The 26648-nt window shown below is 47.2% G+C and overlaps 1 protein-coding gene across 4 annotated transcripts in view; it reads right to left on the bottom strand.

Annotated features, from left to right (window-relative positions):
• Nucleotides 1-26036, bottom strand: part of CDK20 (cyclin dependent kinase 20) — a 39376-nt gene extending 13340 nt beyond the window's left edge. For 2 of the 4 annotated variants that reach the window (XR_004424623.1, XM_033122617.1), the window contains exons 1-11: nucleotides 25719-26036; nucleotides 25180-25293; nucleotides 22596-22784; nucleotides 22215-22336; nucleotides 21965-22027; nucleotides 21095-21218; nucleotides 20498-20653; nucleotides 13080-13117; nucleotides 7332-7495; nucleotides 6797-6915; nucleotides 1929-2138 (exon numbers count right to left, since the gene is read on the bottom strand). Coding sequence is in view for 3 of the 4 variants with exons in the window: in XM_033122617.1 (XP_032978508.1) it covers nucleotides 1929-2138; nucleotides 6797-6915; nucleotides 7332-7495; nucleotides 13080-13117; nucleotides 20498-20653; nucleotides 21095-21218; nucleotides 21965-22027; nucleotides 22215-22336; nucleotides 22596-22784; nucleotides 25180-25293; nucleotides 25719-25793 (1374 nt within the window). In the remaining variant the exon portion in view is untranslated. Of the gene's footprint in view, nucleotides 1-1928; nucleotides 2139-6796; nucleotides 6916-7331; nucleotides 7496-13079; nucleotides 13118-18287; nucleotides 19782-20497; nucleotides 20654-21094; nucleotides 21219-21964; nucleotides 22028-22214; nucleotides 22337-22595; nucleotides 22785-25179; nucleotides 25294-25718 lie in introns of those variants that run through there. The other 2 variants (XM_033122615.1, XM_033122616.1) reach the window with 2 other exon arrangements.
• Nucleotides 26037-26648: the final 612 nt, after the last annotated feature.

Raw genomic sequence — 26648 nt, 5'->3', positions numbered from 1 at the left:
TCTGGACTTTTTGTTCTGTTCTTACTGTCCAAGAAAACAGAGAAACTTCAAAACACACGGAAAATGGCAACATTCAAATAAGGTCATGAAAAGAGAAAGTGAGAAGCAACACGTTTTAGCTGGTAAAACTATCCCCTGAAATGACCACCAGGAATCAGAGATCACACTCAACATGAGTTAAATATCATAAAATAAGCATTTGCAGATATGAAGGGACACCATGAATCAGAAATTCAACGCTCACCAGAAATGGACCAAAAAATCCAAGATGTGAAGTAAGAGTTAAATTAATTCAGGAAAGACACTGATGAAGATTAACAATAAGCCTAAGAGAGAAAACATTCTACTGAACAAATAAAGGCACTAAAGAGAAGAAAGAAAACAGACAAGAGAACAGAAATGGAATAAAGGGCTAAAAAGAATCAGAAAGTGTCCAAGAAGACAGGCAAAGAAAATCTAATAAACACATGAATGAGTTCCTACAGAGGAAAAATTAAATAAATAACAGACCAGTACTTAAAATTCATGACAGTAACACTTTGTGGAAATAAAAGAAGTCTGAATCTATGTACTTAAAGGGTTCAGATGAGTCTAGAAAAGCTGACCCAGGATGATCACTGCAGATATGTCACAGTAAAACTACTAGACTTTAAAAGATTTCAAGAAATCCTTTAAGGCCTTTGATTTAAAAAATTCGAGTGTCTAACAAGGAAAGTAAGTCAGGGTGCCAGTAGACTTTTCCACAGAAATGCACAGTGAAATAATATTTTCACACAAATTTCAAGAAAAGTGAGCAGGGATTTGGTACCAGCTAGGGCATCCTGCAGCATCAAGACGACAGAAAAGCGATGCTACACGTACCTCACCTGCTCCTGGGACATCAGATACTAGACTTTCTCATGGGTCCTTTAAGGCCTTGCTACTCAAAGGGTGGTCTGTGGACTGGCAGCACCAACATTCCCACAAAGCTTGTTAAAAGGCAGCACCTCAGACATCCCCAGGAGCCCCTGAATCCGAATCTGTGTTTACACAGATGCACAGGTGATTTGTGTCCCATCAACAGCTGAGAAGCATGGGTCCAAATCTCTTACCCTCTCTTCTGCACTTGTCACTCTTCATATCCCCGTTTCGTTCTAGATAATTTTTTTATCTTTCAGTTCACTAATTCTCTTCTGTGTTCTAACTTTTTAAGTGATGTACATAACACACATATGGAAAATTGCACAGAACATAAACATAGAGCTCAATAAATTACTACAAAGCAAGTGTTCATGTCGCCACCCAAGCTAAGAAGTAGTTCGTTGCCAGTGGCCACGAGCTGCCCCGACCCTCCCTAGCCTCTGTGTGGCTCCACTGTCCACTCTGCTATCAAATCCATTCCCTGACTCTTGACCTCTGTTGTTCAATTTTTCTGTTCTAGAATTTCTACTTGGTACTTTTCTAAATCCAGTATGTCCTTTTTTATAGCTTTAAGTTCTCTGCTAAAACCTATCTCCCTGATCCCAGCAACCATAGGTGTTTTAGTGTCTCTGTCTAATAACTGCAGTATCTGAAGCCTCTGTGTTTCTCTTAACATTGTCTGCTATTTATTCTGCTTGTTCTAGTTGGTACTATCTTATCTCTTTGTGCGCCTAGTTAGCTTTAGGCACGTGCTGCATGCTGTGTTTGAAAACAGAAATAATGTGAGGCCTGGGATAATGTTTTCCTTTTCCAGAAAGGGTTTCCCTTCACTCCTACCAGGTGATGGAGGTGTTGAGCTGCAGCAGGTACAAGGCCTGTGAGCTTCCAGCAAAGCCTTATTCTCAGGTTGCAACACATGATAACCCAACCAAGGCTCCAACCTTGTGTGGCCCCGCACTCCAACTTTTGTTCCCTTGGCTGGGAGAAGGCTACCCCCCACTGAGGCTCCTGACAGCCGGGTCACTCACCAGCAGGACCGGGCCCTCTGTGTGGTCGCAGGCCTCCAGCGCAGACGAGTGTGTAGGCAGGCAGAAGGAGGCTGACTCCCACCCATTCTCTGCTTCCCACACTTTGATTAGTCCCCGCTCGTCCACAGTGACAACCAGCTGCAGCCGAGGGTAAGCCACCAAATTCACCAGAGCAGCAGGCTGTAGAGGGCTCGACCAGATCTCTGTGCCCTAGCAACAGCAAAATTAAAATAAGAACTTACATAGGGCCCATTTATTTCATAAACACACATTCTTTTCATTCATTCAGCCATCACCCAGTGCACACTGGGGACATTCAAGTGAAAAGGGTGCAATTCCCACCCTCAAGACAAACAAATGAAGAAAGAAAAACTCTTGGACATAGACAATAGTTTAGTGGTTACCAGAGGGTAAGGAGGGAGGCGGGTGGTAGATGAGGGTAAACGGGATCAAATATGTGGTGAAGGAAAGAGAATTGAAATTGACTCTGGGTGGTGAACACACAATGGGATTTATAGATGATGTATTACAGAATTGTACACCTGAAATCTATGTAACTTTACTAACAATTGTCACCCCAATAAACTTCAAAAAAAAAAAAAGAAATTATATGATGAAAATATATTATTTTCAGGTGATATAATTATAAATAGGGAACACCTAAAAATTACCATAAGAGACTTTATTAAGCTGGGTAATACAAGATACAAATACAAAAAGGTCAGTAGATTTTCTTTATACTCACAGTATCAAGACAGAAACAGAAATAGAAAAATATCCCATTCTTATGCTGTTACTAGCATATTATTTAGCAACTTACTAGCTATTATCAACAACATAAAAAGCTAAGAATAAGTTTAGCAAGAGGACTAAAGAGTATTCAAAGACTTTATTCATCAACATAAGAGCCAAACAAATACAAACAGCCCATGTTTCTCAATGGGAAGATTTGATGCATTATAAAATGTCAGCCTTTTCCCAAAGGACTTATAAATGTAATGCATTTCAATCAGACTTCAAATTTCATTTGTTTTAGACCTCAGAAAAATGGTTCCAAAGTTCATATGGAAGAATGACTATGAGGGAAATTTTGAAAACAACTGTAAAGAGGATCTGCCCTACAGATATTCAAAACTTTATTAAGCTAAACTACAAGTTATACAAATAACACAATTCTAGCACAACAACCATGCAAATAAATAAAACAGAAAAGAGGTCAAACAGAGGCCCAAATATAAATGGGAATTTGTCAGTGCAGAAAAGACGGTTTATTCATTAAACAATGTTGAGACAGTTGGCTATGTAAGAAGAAATTACAGGCAAATTCTACTTCCAAACATATGCAAAAATAATTCTTGATGAATTAAAGACAAAAAGGTAAAAAAATATATATAATTGTTCCATTTTATTATTGTCGTTAATCTCTTACTGTACCTAATTTATAAATTATACTTTATCACAGGTGTGTATATACAGGAAAAAACATAGTATATATGGGGTTCAGTACTGTTCATGGTTTCAGGCATCCACTGGGGGTCTTAGAAGGTATCCCTGCAGATAAAGCTGGATTACTATAAATGCATATTGCTAAGTAAAAGAAGCCAAGGCTTGAAAAGACTACAAGATGTGATTTAAAAAAATACGGTGAATGTTTACATTTTTAAAAAAAGTATTATAGTAAAAGACACATTGCCATTAATCCCCCTCAAAACACTCCTCCTGGCTTCGAACACACTTATCCCATCATTCTTGCCACTTTCTGAAGCAGTTCTGGAAGTCCTCTTTCATGAGTGTCTTCAGTTGAACTGTTATGACTGCTTCATTTTGACTTTGGGGAAGACTCAGAAGTCGCATGGTGCCAGATCCAGTGAATAAGGTGGATGAGGACACACCGTACTGTTTTTATTTGACAGAAATTGCCATATACCAGAAGCGATGTGTGGCATGGAGCGTTGTCATGATGGAGGACGATTTAGGCACACTTCAAAACACACTTTCTTTCAACTGTAGCTCACACCTGACTAACTGCAGCAAACAAGTTGAAACTTGTCACACACTGTTACTAAGGCTCGAGGTGCCACTTCCTGTATTGAAGATTCGTGCCTTTCCATTGCATGGCACTCAGCAGCAGCATTCACCGTATTTTGTGATCACACCTTGTATCTACTACATGATTCCAACCAAATGACTGAAATTTTAAAAAATACAGTTGAAGCAAATACTCATAAAGGGCATTAAGGCTGGGACCCAGGCAGAAAGGTGTAGAGGACTCCACCACTCTGAATCTCAGTCTGGAAACAACAAACCTCACATTAAGTAGCGTTCAGTAAATTATGGCATGCAGCGAAACCCAACCCACTGCCCATTTTGTATTTTAGTTTAAAAAATATCAAAAGAGTATTTCATGATGTGAAAATTACATGAAGCTCACATTTCAGAGTCCATAATACAGTTTTATTGGATCACAGCACTCTTTTGCTTACTTGTTGTCTATGGCTGTTTCTGCATTGCAATATGGGCAAAGTAAGATATTTGCTATCTGGCCCTTACGGAAAAAGTGTGCCGACCCCCGCACCAAAGTTCTCTCTGTCCAAGTCAGACCTTTTCTTTTTCCTTCCCCCTACTTCCGCCTCCCCCTCCACACTCTAGTTCAAGCCATTGTTTCTCAGTCTAGTTGTGGTAGGACACAGCTCGTGCGCTCCTCCCGTGGCTGAGGCAGTTGGTCGGCTGCTCACAGCAGCTCACTGCAGCGAGAGCTGCTGGCCACTCACGATGGCTGCCAGCCGCTCACGATGGCTGCCATCCGCTCACGATGGCTGCCAGCCGCTCACGGTGGCACACGCCAACCTCCGGCCACTCACGACAGCACAGCTCCAGGGAGAGCTGTTGTTCACAATCTTAGATGTAGAGGGCGCAGCTCACTGGCCCATGTGGGAATCAAACAGGGGACCTCTGGTGTTAGGGGCAGGGCGCTCCAACCACCTGGGCCACCAGACTGGCCCAAGTCAGACCTTTTTGTTTTGGCAACTATGGAACTGCCCAGCCATCAGAGTTTCCTGCCCAAGAGCCCCTAACCTAAGCCTGCCAGTAGCCATGTGTCCACAGCCCAAGACATGTGTTTTCCCGAGAGGCCTGTGGGGAAATGGGGAAACACAACTGCAATGAAACCAAATTGGCCACCTGCATCAATCAATCACCAGAGATCTCTCCACTTAAAATGACCGTGTCCAACATCATTGTGTATATATGAAAAACACAAGCACGTGACAAACAAAAACCAAGATAAACAACTGAAAAACTGACCATGGAGGAAAGAGAAATGATGCAAATAACTGTATCCTTTAAACAAAAAAAGAACAATTGGAGAATATGAAAGAGTTCCTAGAAATTAAAAATGTTTCTATAAAGCAGACAATCAACAGACACTCTCTAAAGTATACAGATCAAGAAAAAGAATATATTAATCAAATTTAAAAATTGATGAATTGATAGCTACCAGGAAAACTAAAATCAGAAATGACTGAAAAGTAGTTGCCTCTGGAAAAAAAACCTGAGAAAAGTCGTAGGAGGGCAGTGTTTTTACTTCTCACAAAGTATCGTTTAGTCCCATTTATCCTTTTATATAAAAGCCTTGACAGTGTTTCACTATCTAAACAAATGATAACTAACCATAACTCATTCCAAAACTTCTCTGGCCCTCCTCCCCCACCCACCGGTCCCATTGATCCTCCCTTTCCAAGGCTATCCTGGTTCCTGGAGTCACTTACAGGACCTGGTCTGTTATCCTGCATCTGTCTGGGACCTTGGGCTGGAGCCCAGGTAGGACTTTGAGACTCACTCACACACCGGCAGCCACTAGTGGCCTCATGCTCTCCATAGGCCATTTCAAAGTACCACCCCCCATCACCAAACAATTCACACTCCTTCTCTCTCATGGATTCTAATGTAAAGTCTAGGCAGAGCAGTGACCCCAAGGTTGGCACAGGGGTACAAGAATGCAGCTCCCGTTACCAGCTTCCTGTGCAGACTGAGAAGGCAGGCCCAGGTCATAGTCTGAGGTGGCTGAAAACCAGGGTGCCCTCTTCACAGGGGCCAGAGGAGGGGTAATCTATAGAGTTAGGTGGAGCCTCCTGGAGCCCAGCTTAGGGACCCCTCTATGCGTATTACATTCATGTGAAAGGCACCTGTCACTTCCAGCAGGCCTGAGCCACAGAGATGAGTACCCACCTCACTTGAGGCATTGGAGGTACCATTGCTTGTCTAGGGCATCTGGAAACATGAAGTAATCAACAGTTTTCCAAGAAAAGATCCACACAGGAGGTTGGGTTCCACCTATGTGTGGCCCAGGCAGAACCCTGGATTTTTACAGGGGACAACAGACTCAGATACCCCCTTCTAGACTCAGTCTATACTTGTATAAAATAAGGATGATAAAAACGCGAAGTCTGCTTGGCTACTGAGAGAATCAAATCAGAAAATGGACAGGATTGCTTTTTAACTATGAACACCAACAATGTGTAAAATACTAATCGTTATCAATGGGGGGGTGACCAAAAGCTGCAGTTCCACAGGCACAACTGCCAGGGGGCCGCCATCAGCTCCAATGTGGAAATCAGCACTGAGCGTGGCAGCTGCCACCCCTTGGTGCAAACCGCCTCCATCAGGAACTGTGCAGCCAGAAGTCAGGGGCCTGTCATCTGTGATCAGTCAGACTCCAGTGTCAAGCGTGTCCTGGCACAGCGACTGCGCCTCTGGAGCTCAGATTTCTCACCTGTGTAATGGAGCTCCCACGCCTTCTTAGAAGTTGCCTGCGATGGTTACATGAGACTGAGGGCACTCTACTTGTCCTGGGCCCTCCAGCTGCTCACCTCATGCAGATCCCAGGCACGCACGGTGCCATCTGACGACACAGTGCACGCCACGGACTTCGCCTGCCCATCAAAGCGGTACTCGTTGGTGGAGATGTAGGCTAGCTCATCTATCTCTCCTGAAAGAGAACAAAACTTGCCTTGAATGTGCACTCGGATGCCTGGAACTTGTACACTCATCCTGGTAAAGGGCAGGTAAGACAATGCCTCCTCTTCCTCTCAGCAGCACAACAGGTGCTGATTTGGGGACAGTGGCGGACAGAACAGGGAGGGCTTTAGACTTACACCTTGGGTTTCATGCCCAGGACTGCCCACACCTACCAGCCACATAACCGTGAAACAGAGGTAATGATGCCTTCCTCACAGGGTTATAGTGACAAGTAAATGACTTAACACAAACATAGAACCCAGCATGGTATGTACCTGTCAAGTGGCATTTTCAAACTTACTGGCTGAAACACAAAACCGCACGAGACTCGACCAGGAAGACTGAGTGCTGGGAAAGAGCACAGCTACCACACTCCCCACCCCATACCTTTGTGCCCGGCAATGACTTTGCAGACAAAGTCCTTCTCTGGCCGCCCAGATTCCACTCGGAACTCCAGCTCCGATCGGCAGAGATAGTACTGTTTCCATGTTTGTGTGCCCAGGGTTATCTGGGAGTCTTTACAAGAGGACCAGCGTCTCAGACACAGCTGCCTGAAAAAGACACACAGTCCCAGACAGGACAAAGCAGTCATTAGAATGCATTGTGGTGTCACTAGGCCTGGCTTTGATTCTTGGCTTCACCACCTACATATTGGGTTGGACACCTCACTTTGCCTACATAGGCCTGTTTCCTCGCGGTTAAATGGGGGAAATGATGATGACACCAAACGAGTGCTCACCATGTCAGGTGTAGTGCTTTTTGTATATCCAGTCAATCTGCATATAACAACCCTGTGAAGTAGGTCCTGATTCTCTTTCTACACTTAAGGACAGAGAGGCAGAGAAAGGCAAACAACTCACACAAGGTTATGCAGCCTTGGTCATGTAACTGGAATCCAAGGGTCAGCAATTTTTGAAGTACCCAACTCTTATTGTTGGACTGTATTTCTCCCTCCATGTCTGTCCTTCATGTATTTTGTTGCTGTTGTTAGGTGCATGTGTTTATAATTTTTAGATCTTGATGGATAAACCTGTTTGTTATAAAATATCCTTGTCTCTAGTAACACTTTTTATCTTAAAGTCTACTTTGTCTGACATTAGCTTGGCCATTCCAGCTCTCTTTTGGTTACTGTTTACATGGTGTTTCTGTTTCTGTTCTTTTATTTTCAACCTGAGCCTTTGAATCTAAAGTGTTGGACAACATAAAGTTGTGGACAACATATGTCTATTGTGGACAACATAAAGTTTCAGTCCCTCCTGCCAACCTCTGCCTTTTATTGGAGAGTTTAATTTATAGACATGCTATGTAACTACTGACAAGGTAGGATTTACATATGTCATTTTGCTTATTTCTATATTTCTATGCATTATTCCTTCTCTTACTCTATCACTGCCTTCTTTTGTATTAAATATTTTCTAGTGTACTACTTGAATTCCCTTGTCGTTTCTCACACAATATTTTTCTGGAGTCCTTAATGGTTGCCTCAGGGATTACTCTTAAAATCTTAACTCACGACAATCTGGTTTTGATTAATATCTACTTAATTTCAATAGTATTCAAAAACTTTGCTCGTACATACAAGGTCTAATAATTAAGTTTGTGAACTTCTTGCAACAATGTTGCTAACCTTTTTTGATATCAGAAGGATTAGTCATTATAAATTTATACCAACTGGACAGTCAACCAAGTTTATTATTTGGAAGTGCTGAAAAGGATGCGTGAAAAAGTTAGACGACCTGAACTTTACGCCAACAATTCACTGTCTGTGAGGGAGTTTCTGGCCAGTACACAAATAACTGTATTGGAACACCCTACCTACTCACCTGGACTTCTCTCTTTACCTGAAGATAAAGGAAATATTGAAAGGAAGACATTTTGATGACATTCAGGACATCAAGGGTAATACGATGGCAGCTCTGATGGCCATTCCAGAAAAAGAATGCTAAAATTGGTTTGAAGGGTGGACTAGGCGCTGGTGTCGGTGCATAGCTTCCCAAGGGGAGTACTTCTAAGGTGACCGTAGTGATATTCAGCAATGAGGTATGCAGCACTTTTTCTAGGGTGAACTCGCAAACTTAATTGTCCAACCTCATAGCTCCATTTCATGCCTCCTCATTCATGCTGTCATTGTCAGATTACATGTTTAAACATTATGTACCCAACAGAGATTTATATAGCTCGTGCTCTATGCAGTTGTCTTTTAACTCACATTGGAGAAAAAGTTACAAAAAATACATTTTATACTGCCTTTCATACATACCTATATAGTCACTTTACAGCGCTACTTCGTGTGGATTCAAGTTCCTGTCTAATGTCCTCAACCTGAAAGATTCCTTTTAGTATTTCTTGCAGGGCAAGTCTAACAACAAATTCTCTGAGCTTTTATTAATCCAGGAATGTCTTAATTTTCTCCCTCATTTTGCTAGATACAGAATTCTGGGTGACAGTCTTTTTCTTTCAGTAAGTCAAACCACTACCTTCTGGGCTCCGTGGTTTTTTGAGAAAGCAACTGTTAATCTCGTTGGAGGAGGAGGGTCCCTTGTACATGATGAATTGTTCTCTCTTGATGCTTTCAAGTTTCTCTGATTTTGACTTTCAAGTTTGATTATGTCTCTCAGTGTGAAAGTTTCACTACTTGCAGTTCATTGAGCTTTTGGATGTGTAAGTTAACACTTTTCATCAAATATGAGAAGTTTGGGGCCATTACTTCTTTAAATACTTTCTCCTCTCATTCTGGGACTCCTATTATGCATTATTGGCATGGTTGATGGTGTCCAACAGGTCTCTTAGGCACGATTCATTTTTCTTCATCTTTATATTCATTCCATTTCTCAGACTGGATAATCTCAATCAACCTAACTCCAAGTTTACTGATTCCTTCTTCTGCCTACTAAAATCTGCTCTTGAATTTTTAATTTGATACTGTACTTTTCTATTCCATAATTTCTAGTTATTTTTCACAATTTCTCGATTGATATTCTCTATTGAACGAGACATTATCTTTCTACTTACCTTTAGTACATGGTTTCCTCTAGTTCTTAGGACATACAGTTGACTCTTGAATACATGGGTTTAAACTGCAAGGGTCCACCTATGTGGATTTTTTCAATAAATATGTATAGTACTGTAAATGTATCTTCTTATGATTTTTTTCTCTAGCTTACTATATTGTAAGAATATAGTATATATGTAACATGCAAAGTATGTATTAATCAACGGTTTATGTTATCGGTAAGGCTTCTGGTCAAGTGTAGGCTATTCAGTTTTTTGGGAGTCAGGAGTTATACACGGATTTTTAACTGTATGGGGGGGTTGGTGCCCCTAAACCCCACATTGTTCAAGAGTCAACTGTACTTAAAACAGCTGATTTAATGTCTTTTGTCTAGTAGGGCCAATGTCTGGTCTTCCCTGGGGACAGCTTCTGTTGTTTTGTTTCTTGCATTATTAGCCATACTTTAATTCTTGGTATGACTTGTAACTTTTGTTGAAAACTGAACATTTTTAAATGACATAATGTGGAACTCTGGAAATCTGATTCCCCTGCTCCATGTTTGTTGTTTTTGCTGTTTTTTATTGTTTAGTGACGTTTCTAAACCAGTTCTAAAGTCTGTATTCTATTATGTCTGGCCACTTGTCTCTGCTCAGTTAAATTAGTGCTAATGACTAAACAGACATTTCCTAAACATCTAGAACCACTAAGTCTCTCGGTCATTGCCAAAGGCTCTGTGTATGTTGGGGCATACGTTCAACATTCAGCCGGGCAGTTGACTACTCTGCCTTAGCCTTCACTTCCTGTGTGCACCAAACCTCAAGGTCAGTCAGAGGTGAGAGTTTAGACACCTCTTAGGTATTTCGTGAGTTCGCACAAAGCCCTGCATGTACTCATGGCCTTTTAGATTTCTAGGAGTATGTCAGAGCTTTCCAAAACCCCTAAGTACATCAGATTCCCAGCTTTTTAAGTGTTTTGGTTAGACTATTGTTTCTGTAACTGCCATCCATCAGCTCTGAAAGCCACAAAGTTAACCAACTGTCTGTAATTATTTTGACAAATGTCCCAAGGTAAAGGCTTTTCACACTGGGTGAACTCCGTCAGGCAAAATGAACAGAACCAGTATGTGGGGTCTTCCAAGAAACACCAGGCAGGTCAAATAATGACAATTCTCTGGTAATGACACTCTGAAGACTCTCTAATCCCATTCTTCCCCCTCAGTGACTGTCAGGCTCCTGGTTTTACTGTGATTGTGAGCTGTTGATATTCAAGGCTAACACAAAGCTGGAGGGCAGTTACGGGAATGGAGCAAATAAAAGCTTGCTGTCTTTACTGAGCTTAAGCCACTTTTTCTTGAATAAACACTTCCCAGACTATTGCAAGTCTCTGGTTAATTTCCAGAGTTCTATAAAAGTTGATTTTGACAATGTGTCAGTTTCTTCATTACTTTTATGGAGAAAAATTTCAGGGATCATTAATCCACCATTTTCCACACATTCTTAATTTGTGACTAGTCTCATAAGATTGTTGAGGACAAAATATCAGCTCATCCACACTGTAGAGAATGCTGAATCCCCACCTACTCTGTGGGCATGAAAGTGAGTGAGACATGGCTCTTGCCCTAGGGGCACTCTCAGCTGTTGGTTAGAAGGAGGAGAAGAAAAAATTAAAATTGAGGGGAGAAATGCTAAGTCTCAGAAGGGGCAGCTTATGGTGCCACAAGACCTGAGCACGAGTGGACATCTGGCTGGGGGAGAATGAGGGAGGCTTTATGGACAGAGGCTTTCAGTACTTCCAGTCACCAGAGCTGATGTGGCATCGCATGGCTTTAGTCCAGCACTCACGTCTCACAGGGGAGAACGAGGTCAGGTGGGAAATAACCGGCTAACAGCCCATGGCCCAAACAAATACAACAAGGAGTCTCTAGCCACCATAGCCTGTACACTCACTGACCACGTACGTGCCAGGCTGTGTGCTGACAGAAATATACTTAACTCATGTCACTCAAATGGAAATTCCTATTCCAGTTTATCAGCAAAGATGAGAACATAGACTAGGGTTCAGAGTTGGCATCCTATACATTTTAACAGGTGAACGTTGCTCTGCAAAGGCTTCCACAAATAGTCACTCCAATGCATAAGTCAATTCATTTATTCCTAGTAACACAATGTCTTTGAGATTCACATTTGGCAAGACGTAACCTTGTCCATTTACCTACAGATAAATCAATTTCCAGAACTAAATGTTATATCTAAAGTATATTCCCCAAATTGTTGAGATACAGACTGAAATCCAATAAAAGTTCTCTTACTTCAAAAGTGACTAAAGAGATTGACATTTTTCTAATTAATATTAGCAATAAAAAGTCAAAGAAAAGCAACAAATACAACAATGCTATATGATACTGAAAACTAAATATGGCAGGATTGGCATTCCGCAATTCTAAAATACCTTAATGCAGTTATCCTAAAAATAAAAACCATCAAGCAAAGATTCCCTCCATGTTTGGAAGAACCTTCATGTGTGAACAGCTGTTTTCCATCATGAGTGACAAAAACTAAGTATAGCTCCTAGTTGACAGTCAAGGCTATAATCTGTCCTATATTCCACAAGAGGTAGAATATCTGACACATCTTGGGGCAAAAGAAAAGATGTCCGGTTCCAGAGGAGAAATGAATAGGAAAGAAAAATTCAATGATTTAATGATTAAAGTATTTATTTTCAACTTTAATTTTTTGAGTTTTATTTTTTAAGTTCTTACACCATACATGCTTTTTTATATAGCTAGGCTGTTACATCAGAGTTGAATTGAAATAAAAGTGGTTTACTTGTCTGTTGATTTGTCTTCCGTCAGCCAGTTGCGATCATTAGCTGTACATTTCTGCCCCTAAGTTTGGTACCTCTGCCTTATATCAACCTCCCATTCGATTAATAAAATCTCTTATGTTTCAATATACTATTACGAAACAAACAATCTTATGCTCCCAACCAGGGAGCAGTTTCCTGCTGGTAGGGGCTGTGGATTGTCCCTTCTTGTGTACTCAACAGAGCCAGAAACACAGTGAGTTCTCAAAAAACTTATTCATGCACCCATCTCTCCTTTGCAGGACACTCTTCTGACCACATTTGGCTCTTCCTTTACTCACCTCCACAATTCCTTGGTCCTTGAAACCTCATTCCAGACCTAGAACAAGAAGGGAGAGAAGAGAGTCAACATGCAATTAGTACCTAGCCTGCCAGGCCCTGTGGAGAGGACAGAGAGGTAAATTAGACCCAGTGCCTATATTCAAGAAAACTTACCCTGCGGAATTAGAGACATATTCAGATAAAAGAAATCACTAAATGAGTGAGGAAGGAGAGAATGACCAACTTAATGGGGCTCCTTGGCTGATTGCTGATCAAGTCCCAAAGGATGGGTCATTGTACCCTAAGAGACTGGCTGAAGTGTTCTAGGGAGAGACAGAACCGCCTCAGCAGATTCAGAAAGGTGAGACAGATGGTGAGTAATTTGCCTTACTTAGAACATAAGGTTCTGGAAAAGGAGCTGGAGACTGGCTTACACCAGTTTCCAGTAATTTGTAATGGGAAAAACAGTGAAAAGCTAATTAAGAATTGCAAATGGAGGAGTGGTGGGTCAAACTGTGTTTTAGGAAAATCACTCTGGCTGCTGTGAGAAGAAAGGACTGGAAATGATGGCAGAGAAACAGGCTCCATAAGAAGGCTGCTACAATGGAGTAAATGAAGTCCTGGAGATGACAAGATGGAGGAATGGAACAGCTGCGGGGGAGGGGCCCTATGCCAGCCCTGATCTACAAACTGACTTTTGAAATATTTGGAAGAGGGTCACGTGGTCCCTGGAAGGCCCACATCTGCAACCTAGAACTTCCTGGCCTCTCCACCTGGGCTACCCTGGATTCTGGAGCCTACACAGCTTCAATGGAAACCACCCTGGAGCATTCTGTGGCCCAGCCCCACTGAGGGTCCCATCCCAGAAACATGGTTCTCCAGGCCCTGGAAGGCCAAAGGACCATCCTCTCTGAGCCCAGGCTCTCACTTTTCAATCCTCGTTCACCTTCTAGATCAAAGTTTCTCATCCCGTAAGAAGTCCTTTTGGCTGGTACAAACGTAACGTTTCTGAATGACATTTTGCAAAATCAAACCAGGCGACGAAATTTATTTCCTTTTTGTATAGTTCCCAATTCAAAACCCAACCGAAATCTTGTTTACCACATATAGAATTATAATATGTAATATAACCTGCAAAATAAATGCTACCCACATTTAAGGATCCCTCTGTTAGATTCTGGCTTTAATTATACATGGTGACGCTGGGATTAACTGACTTCATTTCACCTAACAGGGAAACTAAGACCTGGAGAAGTTGGTGATATCAAAAGGTATAAAGCACCTCCCTTTCAGACTCTGTCCCTGTGCTATCCCTAGTCTGCTGCTGTGAAAACCAAGGATCCAATTCCAACCCTGCTCTGGACTACCTGGGTGATCTTGGACAACACATTCACTGAATACCTTCTTTACTGTTAAAAATGCGGATGAAAACCCAGTATTTTACTTGACACATTTAAAAATTATAATTAAAGAATTCAGGTAAGGATCTGTTTATTAATCTTTTTGTAAAATTATATAACAAAGTATTTTGAAAGTAAAGAAATTCATTTAATCAACAAATATTTACTGAAATTACACTAAGTGACAAGCCATACACGGGGTGCTAGAGACACAGTGATGTAAAAGATTACATCCTTGTCCTTACCATTGAGTCTAGGAAAAGCAGACATTAAACAAACGCACCCTACAAACACCCGTTTAGTTCCAGTTGTGCTGAGTCCTACGAAGGAAGAGCTCAGCGCAACAAGGGATGATGCGCAGACGAGACTGACGCACTCAATGGGCACTTAGCACATAAAGGAGGAAGATGCCAGCCACTGGGAAGGCACATCCCTGAGTCCGGAGGAGGAGGTCGCCCCTCAAGGGGGTTGTGGATGTGACTTTCCGGGGAAGAGCCGCGAGAGAAATTCCAGAATATTCCAGAAGTGGGAGGAGAAAGAAAACCGATCTCAGGGGTGAACCCTGATGGCTGGGCGCTTGATCCGTGGGCCTGGCGCAGACCAAGCGCGCGGGCGCTCCAGACGCAGCGTGTCAGGGGGCTTTCAGAGAGACACCTCCAGAGGCCTCCGAGGTCCTCACCCCGAGGGCCAAGAGCGCCCTCTGCTGATCACGGATTCAGGGCCGTCGAATGCCCCCTCCCAGATGGGGAAACTGGGGCCCAGGGCAAAGGGCTGGCTTTGGACAACCAGTAACCATGAACCTAGCCTTGCCTCCCTCCTGGGCGCACTACCTTGTCCACCTGGGCGGCGCAGAGCAGGTCTCGGGCCTCTAGGAAGGAGAAGACGTGCAACAGTTCGTGCAGACCCAGCTGCGGTTCCATCTCGTCCGCCGCCCCAGCTCCGCCACGCCTTCGCCGCGCTTCCGCCCCGCAGGAGAAACTCCTGCCAGCCCGCCGCACCTCCGCCCCGCAAGCCTCCAATCCCCGCCCAATCCTCCGTACTTCCGCCCCGCAGGCCAATCTCCACCTAGCCCAACGCGCTTCCGCCCCGCAGGCAAAACCCGCCCAGCCGCCTGCGTTTAGGCCCGGTTCAACCAATCCCCGCCCAGCCCGCCGCGCATCCGCACCGCTTGCCGAGCTGACGCCTCATGCGATAGCCCACCAACCCGGCTTCTCCGTAGCCTTTGGTTTGCTTCTGACTTTACCCTTGGACCTCGCCTTTGCCCTGACCCTTGTCCTAACACTCGCCCATCCCCTCATACTGACATTCACCGTCGCCCTGATCTTCCTAACACTGGCACCTCCTGTGCCCTTGCGGTGGTGCTGGCTTGCTCCTTGACCTCACCCTTGCCAAATATAAGTGCCTTTGACTTGGACCTCTCACCTGGCTCCTGCCTGGCCTTCACCCTGACTCTGACCCTCTTCTCAGCCTCGTCCCGATCATCACCCTAGTCCTTACTAGCATGTCATTCACCCCTACCTTTGTTCCTACCCTCACTTAACCCTGATCCTGACACTCACCCTCACCTTGAACTTTGCCGTGGCCCTAACCCTCAGCCTCCTTCTTATCTTGGCTGGCCCTGGTCCTAACTAAACCTGGTGTCTCTCTTACCATGGCCCCTAACCTGGTCCCCACCCTAGCCTTGGGCCCTGACCCTGGACCACACTCTGGACTTGGTCCTGGCCAAGTTCAGATCAGTTAGTGTAAGAGTGAGAGTCATGATCATGTTCAAGGTCAGAGTCACAGTCAGGATGAGGGTAAGGTCAGGGACAGGATGATAAGGGTCAGAGTTAGAGTGAGGGTGAGTGTTCAGTTCAGGGTAAAATTCTGTATTAGATTAAGTAAAGGCCAGTATGAAAGAGAGGTCAGTGTCATGGTCAGTGCCAGAATTTGGTTCAAGGTTAAAATCAGTGTATAGTTAATTTTAGGCCAAGGTTATGTACAAGATCAAGTTCAAGATCAGTGTGAGAGTCAGGATCAAGGTCAGGCTAAGGATCCATTAAAGGATAAGAAAATATGAAGGTCAGGGTGGTTATTGTCAGGTGAGGTAAGCTGAGAGTTGGACGCAGGTTGACAGTGAATGTCCAATTCTGTTTAGGATTCAGAGTCAAGGTCCGGGTGAGGTTGATGTTCAGGATTAGGGCCAGGTTCAGATTCAGGGTCCAGATCAATGTGAGGAGAGGGTCAGTGTCACGTTCAAGTCAGTTTTCAGGTCAGAGTGAGCATGATGTTCATTGTCAAGGTCAATTAAAAGTCAAGGTGAAGGTCATTTTCTATTGCTGCTGGAGAGAGTTAAGACCTCTCCCCACACTTCACTCTTGCTTGAACGCACACCCACCTGGATATTCTTTCCATTTCAAGGTTTGTACCCTTAATCACATCCGCAAAGTCCTTTATTCATAGGTTAGAACATGGACATCTTTAGGGGCAGGCATTATTCCACCTACAGCAGAGGGTCAGAGTTAGGTTTATAGTCAAGGTCAAGGATGGGTCAAGATGTGGGCTATGACCAAGTTGAGGATAAGAATCACCGTAATGCTGAAGGTCAATGTCAATGTGAAGTTTGATTTCAAGGTCAGGGTCCAGGTCAGGTTCGAGGTCATGATGGGATTAGGGTGAATCGATGACAAGCCAGGTTCTGCTCAAAGTGTTAGAATGCAGATCAAAATCAGGGTGAAATTGAGGTCTGGGGCATGGTCAGGTTTGGGGTACAGACTAGTTTCAGCTTGAGTATATGGTGTAATTGAAGGTGAGGCTCAAATCAAGTTCAGGGTCAGGGTGGGTCAGTGTGAGGGTCCTTGTTAGGGTGAGGATTCAGTCTAGGGGTAGAGTGAAGTTGAGAGTGAGAATCAGACTGAGGGTAGAGTCTGATTTGTGCTAGTGTTCTGGGTCATGACCTGTGTGACAAATTCTCATTGTCAAGTGTAAGTCAAGATCAGGATGAGTGTGACAGCCATGTTAATGGGATCAGGGTCATGATGAACATCACAGTATGAATGTCAAAGGTTTGCTGTTAAGGTGAAAGTGATGATGGCCAAGTTCATGGACAAGGTTAAGTTCTAGGTTAAGTGGAGTCAGAATTATGGTAAGGGTGAGAGCATTGCCAAAATCAAGGTCATGTATGGGTGGGTAAGGGTCTGGCAAAGAATTGGGTGAGGGTGAATATGTATGTCAGCGTCAGGGTGATGAGTAAGGGTCAGGTTCAGTGTAAGCCTTAAGGTGAGGGGGAAGGTCAACGTCGGGATGGGGTAAGGTTTAGGGTCTTATGTGAGTAGGGTTGGTTGAGAGTCAGTGGTCAAGGGTGTGGGTACAGGCTCCCATGTATGTAGAGGTGAGAGCTACCACAAATTGAGCTGGACTGCAGCTTACAGATGTGGCTGGAGAAACAGGCAGAGGCCAGATCCCGAAAACATCTTTCAAGACCTGAGACAGTCAGACTTTTCCCTGAAAGCAACAACTAGAGTTTACTGTTTTATATTCCCTCTAAAAGCAGTGACTGTGGCAATGTTAGTCACCTCTGCCCTCAGTGCTTACAGAAGTTTATCCACATAGAGCATAAAACAAGTCTTTTAAGCATAAAGATTACTATGAATAAGTTTCTCTAGTCTGTTTTTATCTATCCCCGAACTAATACCACTGTCTCAATTATTACAGCCTTATGATATGTCTTGGTATCTGATAGGGTTTAAGTCCTTTCATCATTTTTCTCTTCTTCTCTTCTGTTTCTGCCACTTCGTCCTCTCAACCCTTTCATTTCCATGTATATTTTACATTCACCTTATCAAATTATTAAATAAGAAAAACAAGAGCCAGATTCAATTTTATTGGGATTTACAAATGAGTTCCAGGAATGCCTGTCTCCTTATCTGCTTGGTATCTCTCTGTAAGGAGGCGGCACATCTGGTCCTGGCTCACCCTTCTCCTGAGGTGTTAAGTCTGCACCCTGAGCCTTGACTTTTGCGACCTCAACTCCAAATGGGAGCTCCATCATATGAAGCCCCTAATACTAGAGTAGCCATGAATGGGGCCACTTTCCCAGTGACCACACAGAAGTGAGGGCCAGATGACGCCACCTCCCTTGCTAGGAACGGAAGAGAGGCAGACACCAGGTAGAGCTACTTGGGGTTTTATAATAAATCTCAAAACTGAATTATTGTTTAATGTCTCTGAGAACAAAAGCAAACCAAACCTCCCTTCCCAGTTGGGGTTCGACATGAGGACATCCTACTCTATGCTCCCACAGATGGCTCTACCAGAACCATCCCTGACCAGGAAGGCCGGGCCTGGAGAAGCAGCACTACGGCAGGCACAGCAGCGGGCTCACTGCTCACTTGGTAAGTCAGCAGCACACAGATAGGAGGCCAAAGGCACAGTCACGGTCTCCTTCTCTGCTGGGGCTGGACATTCTCATCGCCTGCCTGGGACAGGACCAGGTATGGAGTGAGCCTAGGGTGGCCATGGGGAGGCCGTGGGAGGTTCCTGAAGCAGAGGAACAAGAGGCCCGAATAGCCCTGGGGGACAGGCTGGTGGGGCCTGGCCCAGCGGCTTAGCCCTCTGGGATGAAGGGCCGAATCAGCTCCGGGTTCAACAGTGAGTCCTCGAGAGGCCGGTCCACGTGGAAGTCATGGATGTGGGGGGGTCCTGGGTGCGCCTTGGGGGCCGGTCCCCCTGGGCGCTGGGGAATTGGCAGCTCCGAAGGGTGGGCAGGCAAGGGAGCTGTGAAGAAGTACTGGTGCAAGAGGGCCTGAGAGTGGTAAAGGACAGCGGAAGGACACCAGTCGCCTCCTCATCCCAGCCTCAGCTCGCTCCCTGGTGGGGAGACTGAGCGCTGCCCTGCAGAGGCTCCTTCCTCCATTTGCTTATCAACTCAGCTGACTCACATCTCTGAGTGCTGACTGTCTGAGTACTGCTCCAGGGGCTGGGGACGCAGCACTGAACAGAACCTTCCCCAGAGCCCGGGGTGGGGGACAATAAACAAGGTAAAGAGGTAAGACAGTCAGTGTCAGATGACTAGTGCTGGAGAGATGGCCGGTCTGAAGAGTGGTGAGAGGAGGCCCCCTGGGAGGTGGCACTTGAGCAGAGACAGGACAGGTGGGTGAGGTCCAGGGACAGAAGTACACAGACCCCAGGACATGGAAGGGGCTCTGGGCCCTGAGGCACAGGAAATAGCCCTGAGTATGTGACACCTGTGGGCCACTAGGACCTGGGCCTGTCCTTTGAGGGAGCCACAGGAGGGCCCTGCCGAGGAGGGTGTGCTGGCCGGCCTGGACGCAATCACACTCTCTGCCAGGTGGAGGAAACACTGGATGAGCAGGAGGAGCAGACTCTGGGACGCAGTAGGGGTGTGGCGGTGGCTTAGACTGGGGGCAGCAGCAGGGGCCTGAGAAGTGGTCAGCTGGCCTCAGTACGCTCTGAAAGCCCCTGGACATGGCTGCTCACCAGATGTGTGCATAAACACACACTGCTAGTACCCCGGGTGGGGAAGGAAGGGTGGTACACCTGACAGAGCCATCAGCCCGTGGTCCTCCCCTCCTGCCCTGCCACACCCCACCCTCCTGAGTCCTCCTCTCCAGGACTCTGCTCGTTGTCTCTCTTGGGGAAACACCTCCCGTGCCTAAACCTGCCCTCCTCCAGGAAGCTGCCAACTCTCATAGCCTGGCTGCCCTGCTCACCACAGGGTGGAGACCTCATGGGAAGAGGCTTCCTCGGCTTGTTCACTGAGCCAGGGGCCAGGATAGTGCCGAGCACATGCCAACCCTGAGTAAACACTTGCTGAATGAATGAAGGGATTAAGGAGCAAGTCACCAGTAACTGGCAGTGTGCTCTTCTGCCGGTCGGCACGCCCTTCTAATAGGCTACCCCTTCCACCTGCCCCTCTGGGGCCTGCTCAGGACAGGCATGTTGGCTCCTCATCCTCCATCACAAGTTCTAAGTGACCTCAACCTCCTGGGACACATGGACATGAGTGAGGAGATCAGGACACCGCAGGGTCACCCTACCTGGGAGGCTGAAATGCGCTGGCGTGGGGGGTAGAGGAGAAACCGCCCCAGTAGGTCCAAGGCCTGGGGAGATGCATCGGGCAGCACGTCCCCCAAGGGCACAGGCGCCTGCTCCTTGAAGGAGATCTTGTTGTAGTCGGGCAGCTCTGTGATCTCCTGAGGAGAAGGGGCGCCTCAGGACCAGCAGCCTGCCACCTTCCTCTGCGGTCAGTCCTCGCTCAGTTGCCCACCTGTTCATGCTTACTGGCTGCTCCCCCGTCCATGTGCCCTGCTATCATCCCACCACTCATGTCTGCACACTCACTCCATCCTTCAGTCCTTCATGCCCCTACCCTCTCGGTCACCTGCTTCACCTCCAGCTTGGTGACAACTGCAGTGCGCTAGGAGCAGGCAGGAAGGGACAGGGGACAGGACGCAGCCCTCCTGCCTCCAGCATGGTGGGGGAGGAGGAGTCCCCAAGCTGGACCAGGACAGTGGTCTGGGATTTCAGGGAGGCATGGGGTCATGAGAGAAGGTGCAAAAGAGGGGAGCTGCCAGCTATTGGGGGAAATGGAGGACACCAGCCCCCAGCCCTCCCCACCAGGGGCCCCTGCAAACCGGCCAGACTTGAGGGCTAGGGGTGCCCAAGATGCGAAGCACGCAGCAAAGCTGTTCGATGTCATTCTCCCCGGGGAAAAGCGGGGACCCATTCAACAGCTCCCCCAGGATGCAGCCCACGGCCCTGCAGATACAAAACCCAAACAGCTCACGGACTACACATGGACAGGGATCTCCCACACCGGCTCCATCACTCCCCACTGGGGACCCAGGTCTCCTCACATCAGCTCCCACCTCACACTGGGGTCAAGGCACCCACAAAGTAGCCTAGAGGCTTCATAGCCAAGAATACAACCCCAAACAATCAAAGACTTCAAGCCTAGAACACAGAGCACAAACCCCCTTTCCAAGCATCTCTCAGGCCTCAACTCTGGAACACACAGCAACCCCTCAACAATTCTGAGAATTCTTAAAGCCTCACGCTCTGGGACACACAGCCACCTCCTCACATTGGCCAGACCTCCAAAACAGCCCCCAAATCTCAAATTCTTAAGCATGTACAAACCATCCTACCCCAAATAAAGGCTCAGAGCCGTCATATCCAGGGACCCAGGACTCTGGATAGCTCCTGGACTTCGCATCCTGGGTTATAACCCAGCATAGTATAGCAACGTAGACCCCCCCCCGCCTCAGACCACCACCCCACTCCAGCCCAGAAGCTTCCCACTGGGACAACCACTCTGATCCCACCCAATCCCCACCCAGCTCAAAAATGTCAGAGAAAGACTAATCCCAAACTCCTCAGAGATACCCTAACTGGGGAAGACACCCCAAGGCAACCTACAGCTCACAGGAGGAAAACAACCCCCAAAATTTAGACCCCAATATCCAGGAGGAAGAGGTGACTCCACGACCCACATCCCCCCTTACCACAGGTCGACGCCCTGGTCATACTGGCGGGCACCGTACAGGAGCTCAGGGGCTCGGTACCACCTGTGAGAGGAGGGCAGGCGGTCACAGGCAGCTCACTGGTCTGCAGGAGGCTTCCCCAGGTCACCTCAGCCCCCATACCAGCCTCATGAGCAATGTCTGGACAGAAGGTCCAGACGCATCTCTTCCCCAGTGGGAAGGCTGGGGCCTGTCCACGGCAAGGTTTTGCCTGGGAGCCAACCCTCCCTACCTGGTGGCCACCTGGTGCGTGTAAAGGCGGCTGCCATCTGGGGAAAAGACCCGGGCCAGGCCAAAGTCTGCTATCTTGAGCTGGCCCGAGGCACTGATGAGCAGGTTGGCCGGTTTCAGGTCCTAAGGGCACCAAAGGAGGTGTCAGTTCCTCCAGAGCCCCCAAAGGACCTTGGGACAGCATCACTTGGAAGGCTGAACAGTGGGTCCACCCAGGTCCCAAACCCTACAGTACCACACCCCGACACTTACTCACAGGTTCTGCTCCCTCTGTCCCACCCCTTCCACCCCCACACACCAAATGACCATGTGTTTTTCAAGGGCTGGCCCACCCCTAGCCCAGCGGGTCCCCAGGCCCCGCCCCACCCGCGCTGGGACTGACCCGATGCACGATGTTGTTGGCATGGCAGAAGGCGACACCTTTAAGCAGCATCTGCAGGTAGCTCTTAACTTGCGCCTGAGCCAGCGGCCTCTGGGCGTGGCGTACCACCTCAGCCAGATCTGACAGCATGAACTCGAAGGCCAGCACGAAGCCTGCCCCATGTGGGAACACGGCCTTCAGCTGCACCACCTGCAGGTAGGGCATCCTGTCAGCTTCCAATTCACATGACTCAGACTCTCTGGGACCCCCAGCCCTGGCCCAGGCAGAGGACAAGGAAAGCAGATGAGGTGACATGAGATCTGAGCTCAGGACCAAGGAGCTGGTTCCCTCTTGTTGCTCCCCTCTCGAGAGAGAAGGCGGGTCCCCACTCCAACACTCCACACACACTCAGGGAAAAGGTCTAAGGGAGGCCACTTAGGACAGTGTCTGGTCCCCCACCCAGCCCACAAACTGGAAAATCACCTGGACACACACACACAGGAGCTCAAGTCTCCTCTTGTTTTCTCCACAGCACCGAGAGAAGGCACTGGCCTTCTCTCACAGCTCCCCAGCACTAGGACAACTGGAGACACATCGTATGTACTTCCTGAGGGACCATGGGGCCACAGGGGTCGGGCTGCACAGCAGTGAGCAAGTGCAAGGGCTGGTGGGTCCTTCAGGACCTTATGGAGCTCACAGCACAGAGGACAGACGACTGACAAATGCGTGAACAAACCTATAGGGTACGTCCAGGTTGTAATGAGGACAGAAGAGAACAGATGGGGTAGTATCAGTTATGCAGGGAACTAGGAAGGAGCTCTGGGCAGGGGGACAGCAAGCACAAGACCCCAAGGCAAGAACAGGAAGGAGGCTGGAGGGACATGTGGGGTCATTTAGGGGAAGGCTGTCTGCTCTGTTCTGTGTCCCCAGAGCCTAGACAGGGCTTGTCACAGAAGAAATGCTTAAGAAGTTGTGTTGAATGAACAAAAAGAGGGGCTGGAAGAGGGCAGGAGCAGATGGTGACAATGCTCTCAGTATGAACAGAGGCCACTAGGGCTTTTCAAGCTGGGGAATGAACAACTTTATCTGTTTTTTGACTGTGGGGCGGGGGCAGCAGTGGGGAGGCTGCCATAGTTGTTCTGGTGAGAGGTGACGGTGGCCTGGGCCAGTGTGAAATCTGAAGGTTTCTTTAAAGATAGATCCTTCAGACCTGCTCACCCACAGGAGGTGGGACCTAGTCACTAGCCTTGTGGGTCCTCCACCTCCGCAATGCACAGGAGGTGGACAAGCCCTTCTATAAGCCCTTCTACTTTCCTCAAAAACCGATAATGGCCTTATTGCTGTTTTTCTGATTTTGAGAGTCGTATACACTCATTTCACACATCAAAACAGACACAGACATTCAGATAATACACAGATCAAAACAGACACAGACATTCAAACATTTAAATAATTTTTAAAAATTATTTTAAAAAAAAGGAAAAACCCTCCCACCTACATTCCACCAGACTTTAAAACAGACACACACACACACACACACATATATATATATATATATATATATATATCACATATATACTCGTATCATATTTTCATACAAAACCAGACGACACCAACAGTTCTATAACGTGCCTCTGTCACCCAATATATCATGGACATGGACATATCCAGAGATAAAAGAACGAATCACCCACCCAAGGTCGGCCCAACCTTATCACTCCCCAGAAAGTTGAGCACATTCTCTACTCCTGATATGGACAAATGAGTGAACAAAACTATGGGGTACGTCCAGGTTCTAATGAGAACAGAAGAGAACAGATGGGGTGGTGTCAGTTATGCAGGGAGTGAGGAAGGAGCTCTGGGCAGGGGGACAGCAAGCACAAGACCCCAAGGACAAGAGAATGAACCATGAAGAGAATGAAGCTAGGGTGTAAGTCATCCCTTCTCATGTGCCCACAGCCCCTCTCAGCTCTGTCACAGCACAAACCACACCAGCTGGGCCCTGTAGCTTCTGTCCTTCTCCCCTACCACACCTAAGTTCTCAACAGCTGGATGAAGGCCAGTTCCTCTCAGTGTTGCCAGTGCCCAGTACAGGATAGGGCTTACAGGAAGCCTCAAGGTTAAAACATCCTGACTCCTCAGTCAGACCTGGGCGAAAGCCCCCACGGACAAGCTGAGCGCCTACGAGCCGGTGGCTGAGCCTGATCCCCTGGCCTGACAGAGGGAGATCCTGAAACCTGCCTTGCAGAATAATGGAGCAAACTCAGAGGGACAATGTACGGACAGCACTTAACACTGCCTGCAGAACCTAACAGCAACTCAATAGGTGGCAGTCATCATTACCATTAGAAATCGCTAAACATTTTGAGAAATAAGGCATAAGTTACTGAATGAATGAATCAATCAATCAATGAGGACACAAAGAAGTGGGTGAACAAGAGAGTGAATGAGTGAGGAATGAAATAATTGGGTGAATGAGTGGCTAAGAAAGGAAATGAGGGGTGAGGAAGCTGATGGGGGGGCAGAGTGGGTGTGGGCACCCCCAGAGTGGAAGTGAGTGGAGGAGGGCAGGAAAAGGCGTCCCAGAACCCCAAGCCCCACTCACATACTGATTGTCCTCCATCTCCTGCAGGGCCTTGATCTCCCGCAGCGCCTGGTTGGGGATGCCGTCCTCCAGCCTCCGCAGAGCCACCTTTTTAAGGGCAACGATCTCTCCAGTCTGTGAGGGACATTATGCAGGCACTGCCACCCATCCCCAGCTGGGCAAGAGGCGACAGGAGGAGAAATGTGCCATCTGGGTGGGACATAGAGACCTGAGGACACCATCAGGGTGGAAAGCGCCTCCCAACCCCCTTCTGGGCGGAAGTCACCGCCAGCCTGGGACCCAGCAGTCGCAGGGCTGGTCAAACAGCTCAGGAGCATCCACTCCACGCCCCTAGGGGACACTCGCGGGATGCCTACTGTATCATTGCTGGTGGTGGGCAGCTGGCCGCTACCTGGACGACCTCCCTCTATAAGGAGTTAAAGTGATAAACACACGCCGGGAAGACCCAAGCCTGGGTTTGGAAAACGGATACATCTCACAGACAGAAATGAATGGAACCCAAGGAGAAAGACCTGGGCGGCCCACGCGGGCCGGCTCACCTCCACGTGCTTCGCCTTGAAGACGATGCCGTGCGCGCCCTCCCCAATGCGGCCCAAGATGCAGTACTGGTCCATCGCCCGCCCCTCCTCCCGCGCCCAGACGCGCTGCCTAGCAACCGAGCTGCCTCCGAGAGCCGGAGCCCGGCGGCCTAGTGCAACGGGGGACGGCGTGCGGGCCTCTTCTGCGCCTTCCTAGGCCCCAGCCACCATGCCACAGGGTGTTTCATTTGGCGGAAGTCGTCCACGAGTAGACAAAGCCGACGCCCGGGCCAGGAGCAACGTAAGCCGCTTCCGCGCGCCGCCCCAGGAGCCACGTAACGAGCTACGCTAGGGCACGCAGCGGGGCCGGGGGCGGGGCGGCCTGCGTGATGGGGCGGAGCCGGCTCCTCCCCCGTCAGGCCAGCCTCCCCAGCGGTAACTAGAGGTGCCAGCTTCAACAACGCTCAGGTGCCATTTTTCCACCTATGCGACCTGGAGCCGATGATGATGAAGGGAGATGGGCCGGTGCTGAGTTGTGGAGGGAGCGTTAATGGGGTCTCCCTCCTGGAAAGTCAGTTGGCAACATGTAGAGGTACTTTTTAATTAAAAAGTTCAAACTCTGACCCAGAAAGTCCATGTCTAAAGGTTTCTCATGAGAAAACATTTGGAGAAATTTGCAGCTTGAGTAATTTTAAGAAATGCATGCCATCTATCAAAAGATGTTGATAAAAAACACAAGTAGCTCTTAAACTTCTGAAAAGATTCTCAATTTCACACACAAGATAAATGCAAAATAAAGTACAAATTTTCACCTATGGGATGGCTAGATTCCAGATCTAACAGACCCTTGGCCAGGCTGTGGGAAAACAGGAGCTTATACAGTGCTGATCAAATTACAAATACATACCCCTTAGACTCAGCAAGCCCACTTCTAGAAATTGCCCCAACAGG

This window comes from Rhinolophus ferrumequinum, chromosome 12 (genome assembly GCF_004115265.2).
Source record: "Rhinolophus ferrumequinum isolate MPI-CBG mRhiFer1 chromosome 12, mRhiFer1_v1.p, whole genome shotgun sequence".
NCBI lineage: Eukaryota > Metazoa > Chordata > Mammalia > Chiroptera > Rhinolophidae > Rhinolophus > Rhinolophus ferrumequinum.
This window is presented reverse-complemented; position numbering and strand designations above follow the sequence as displayed.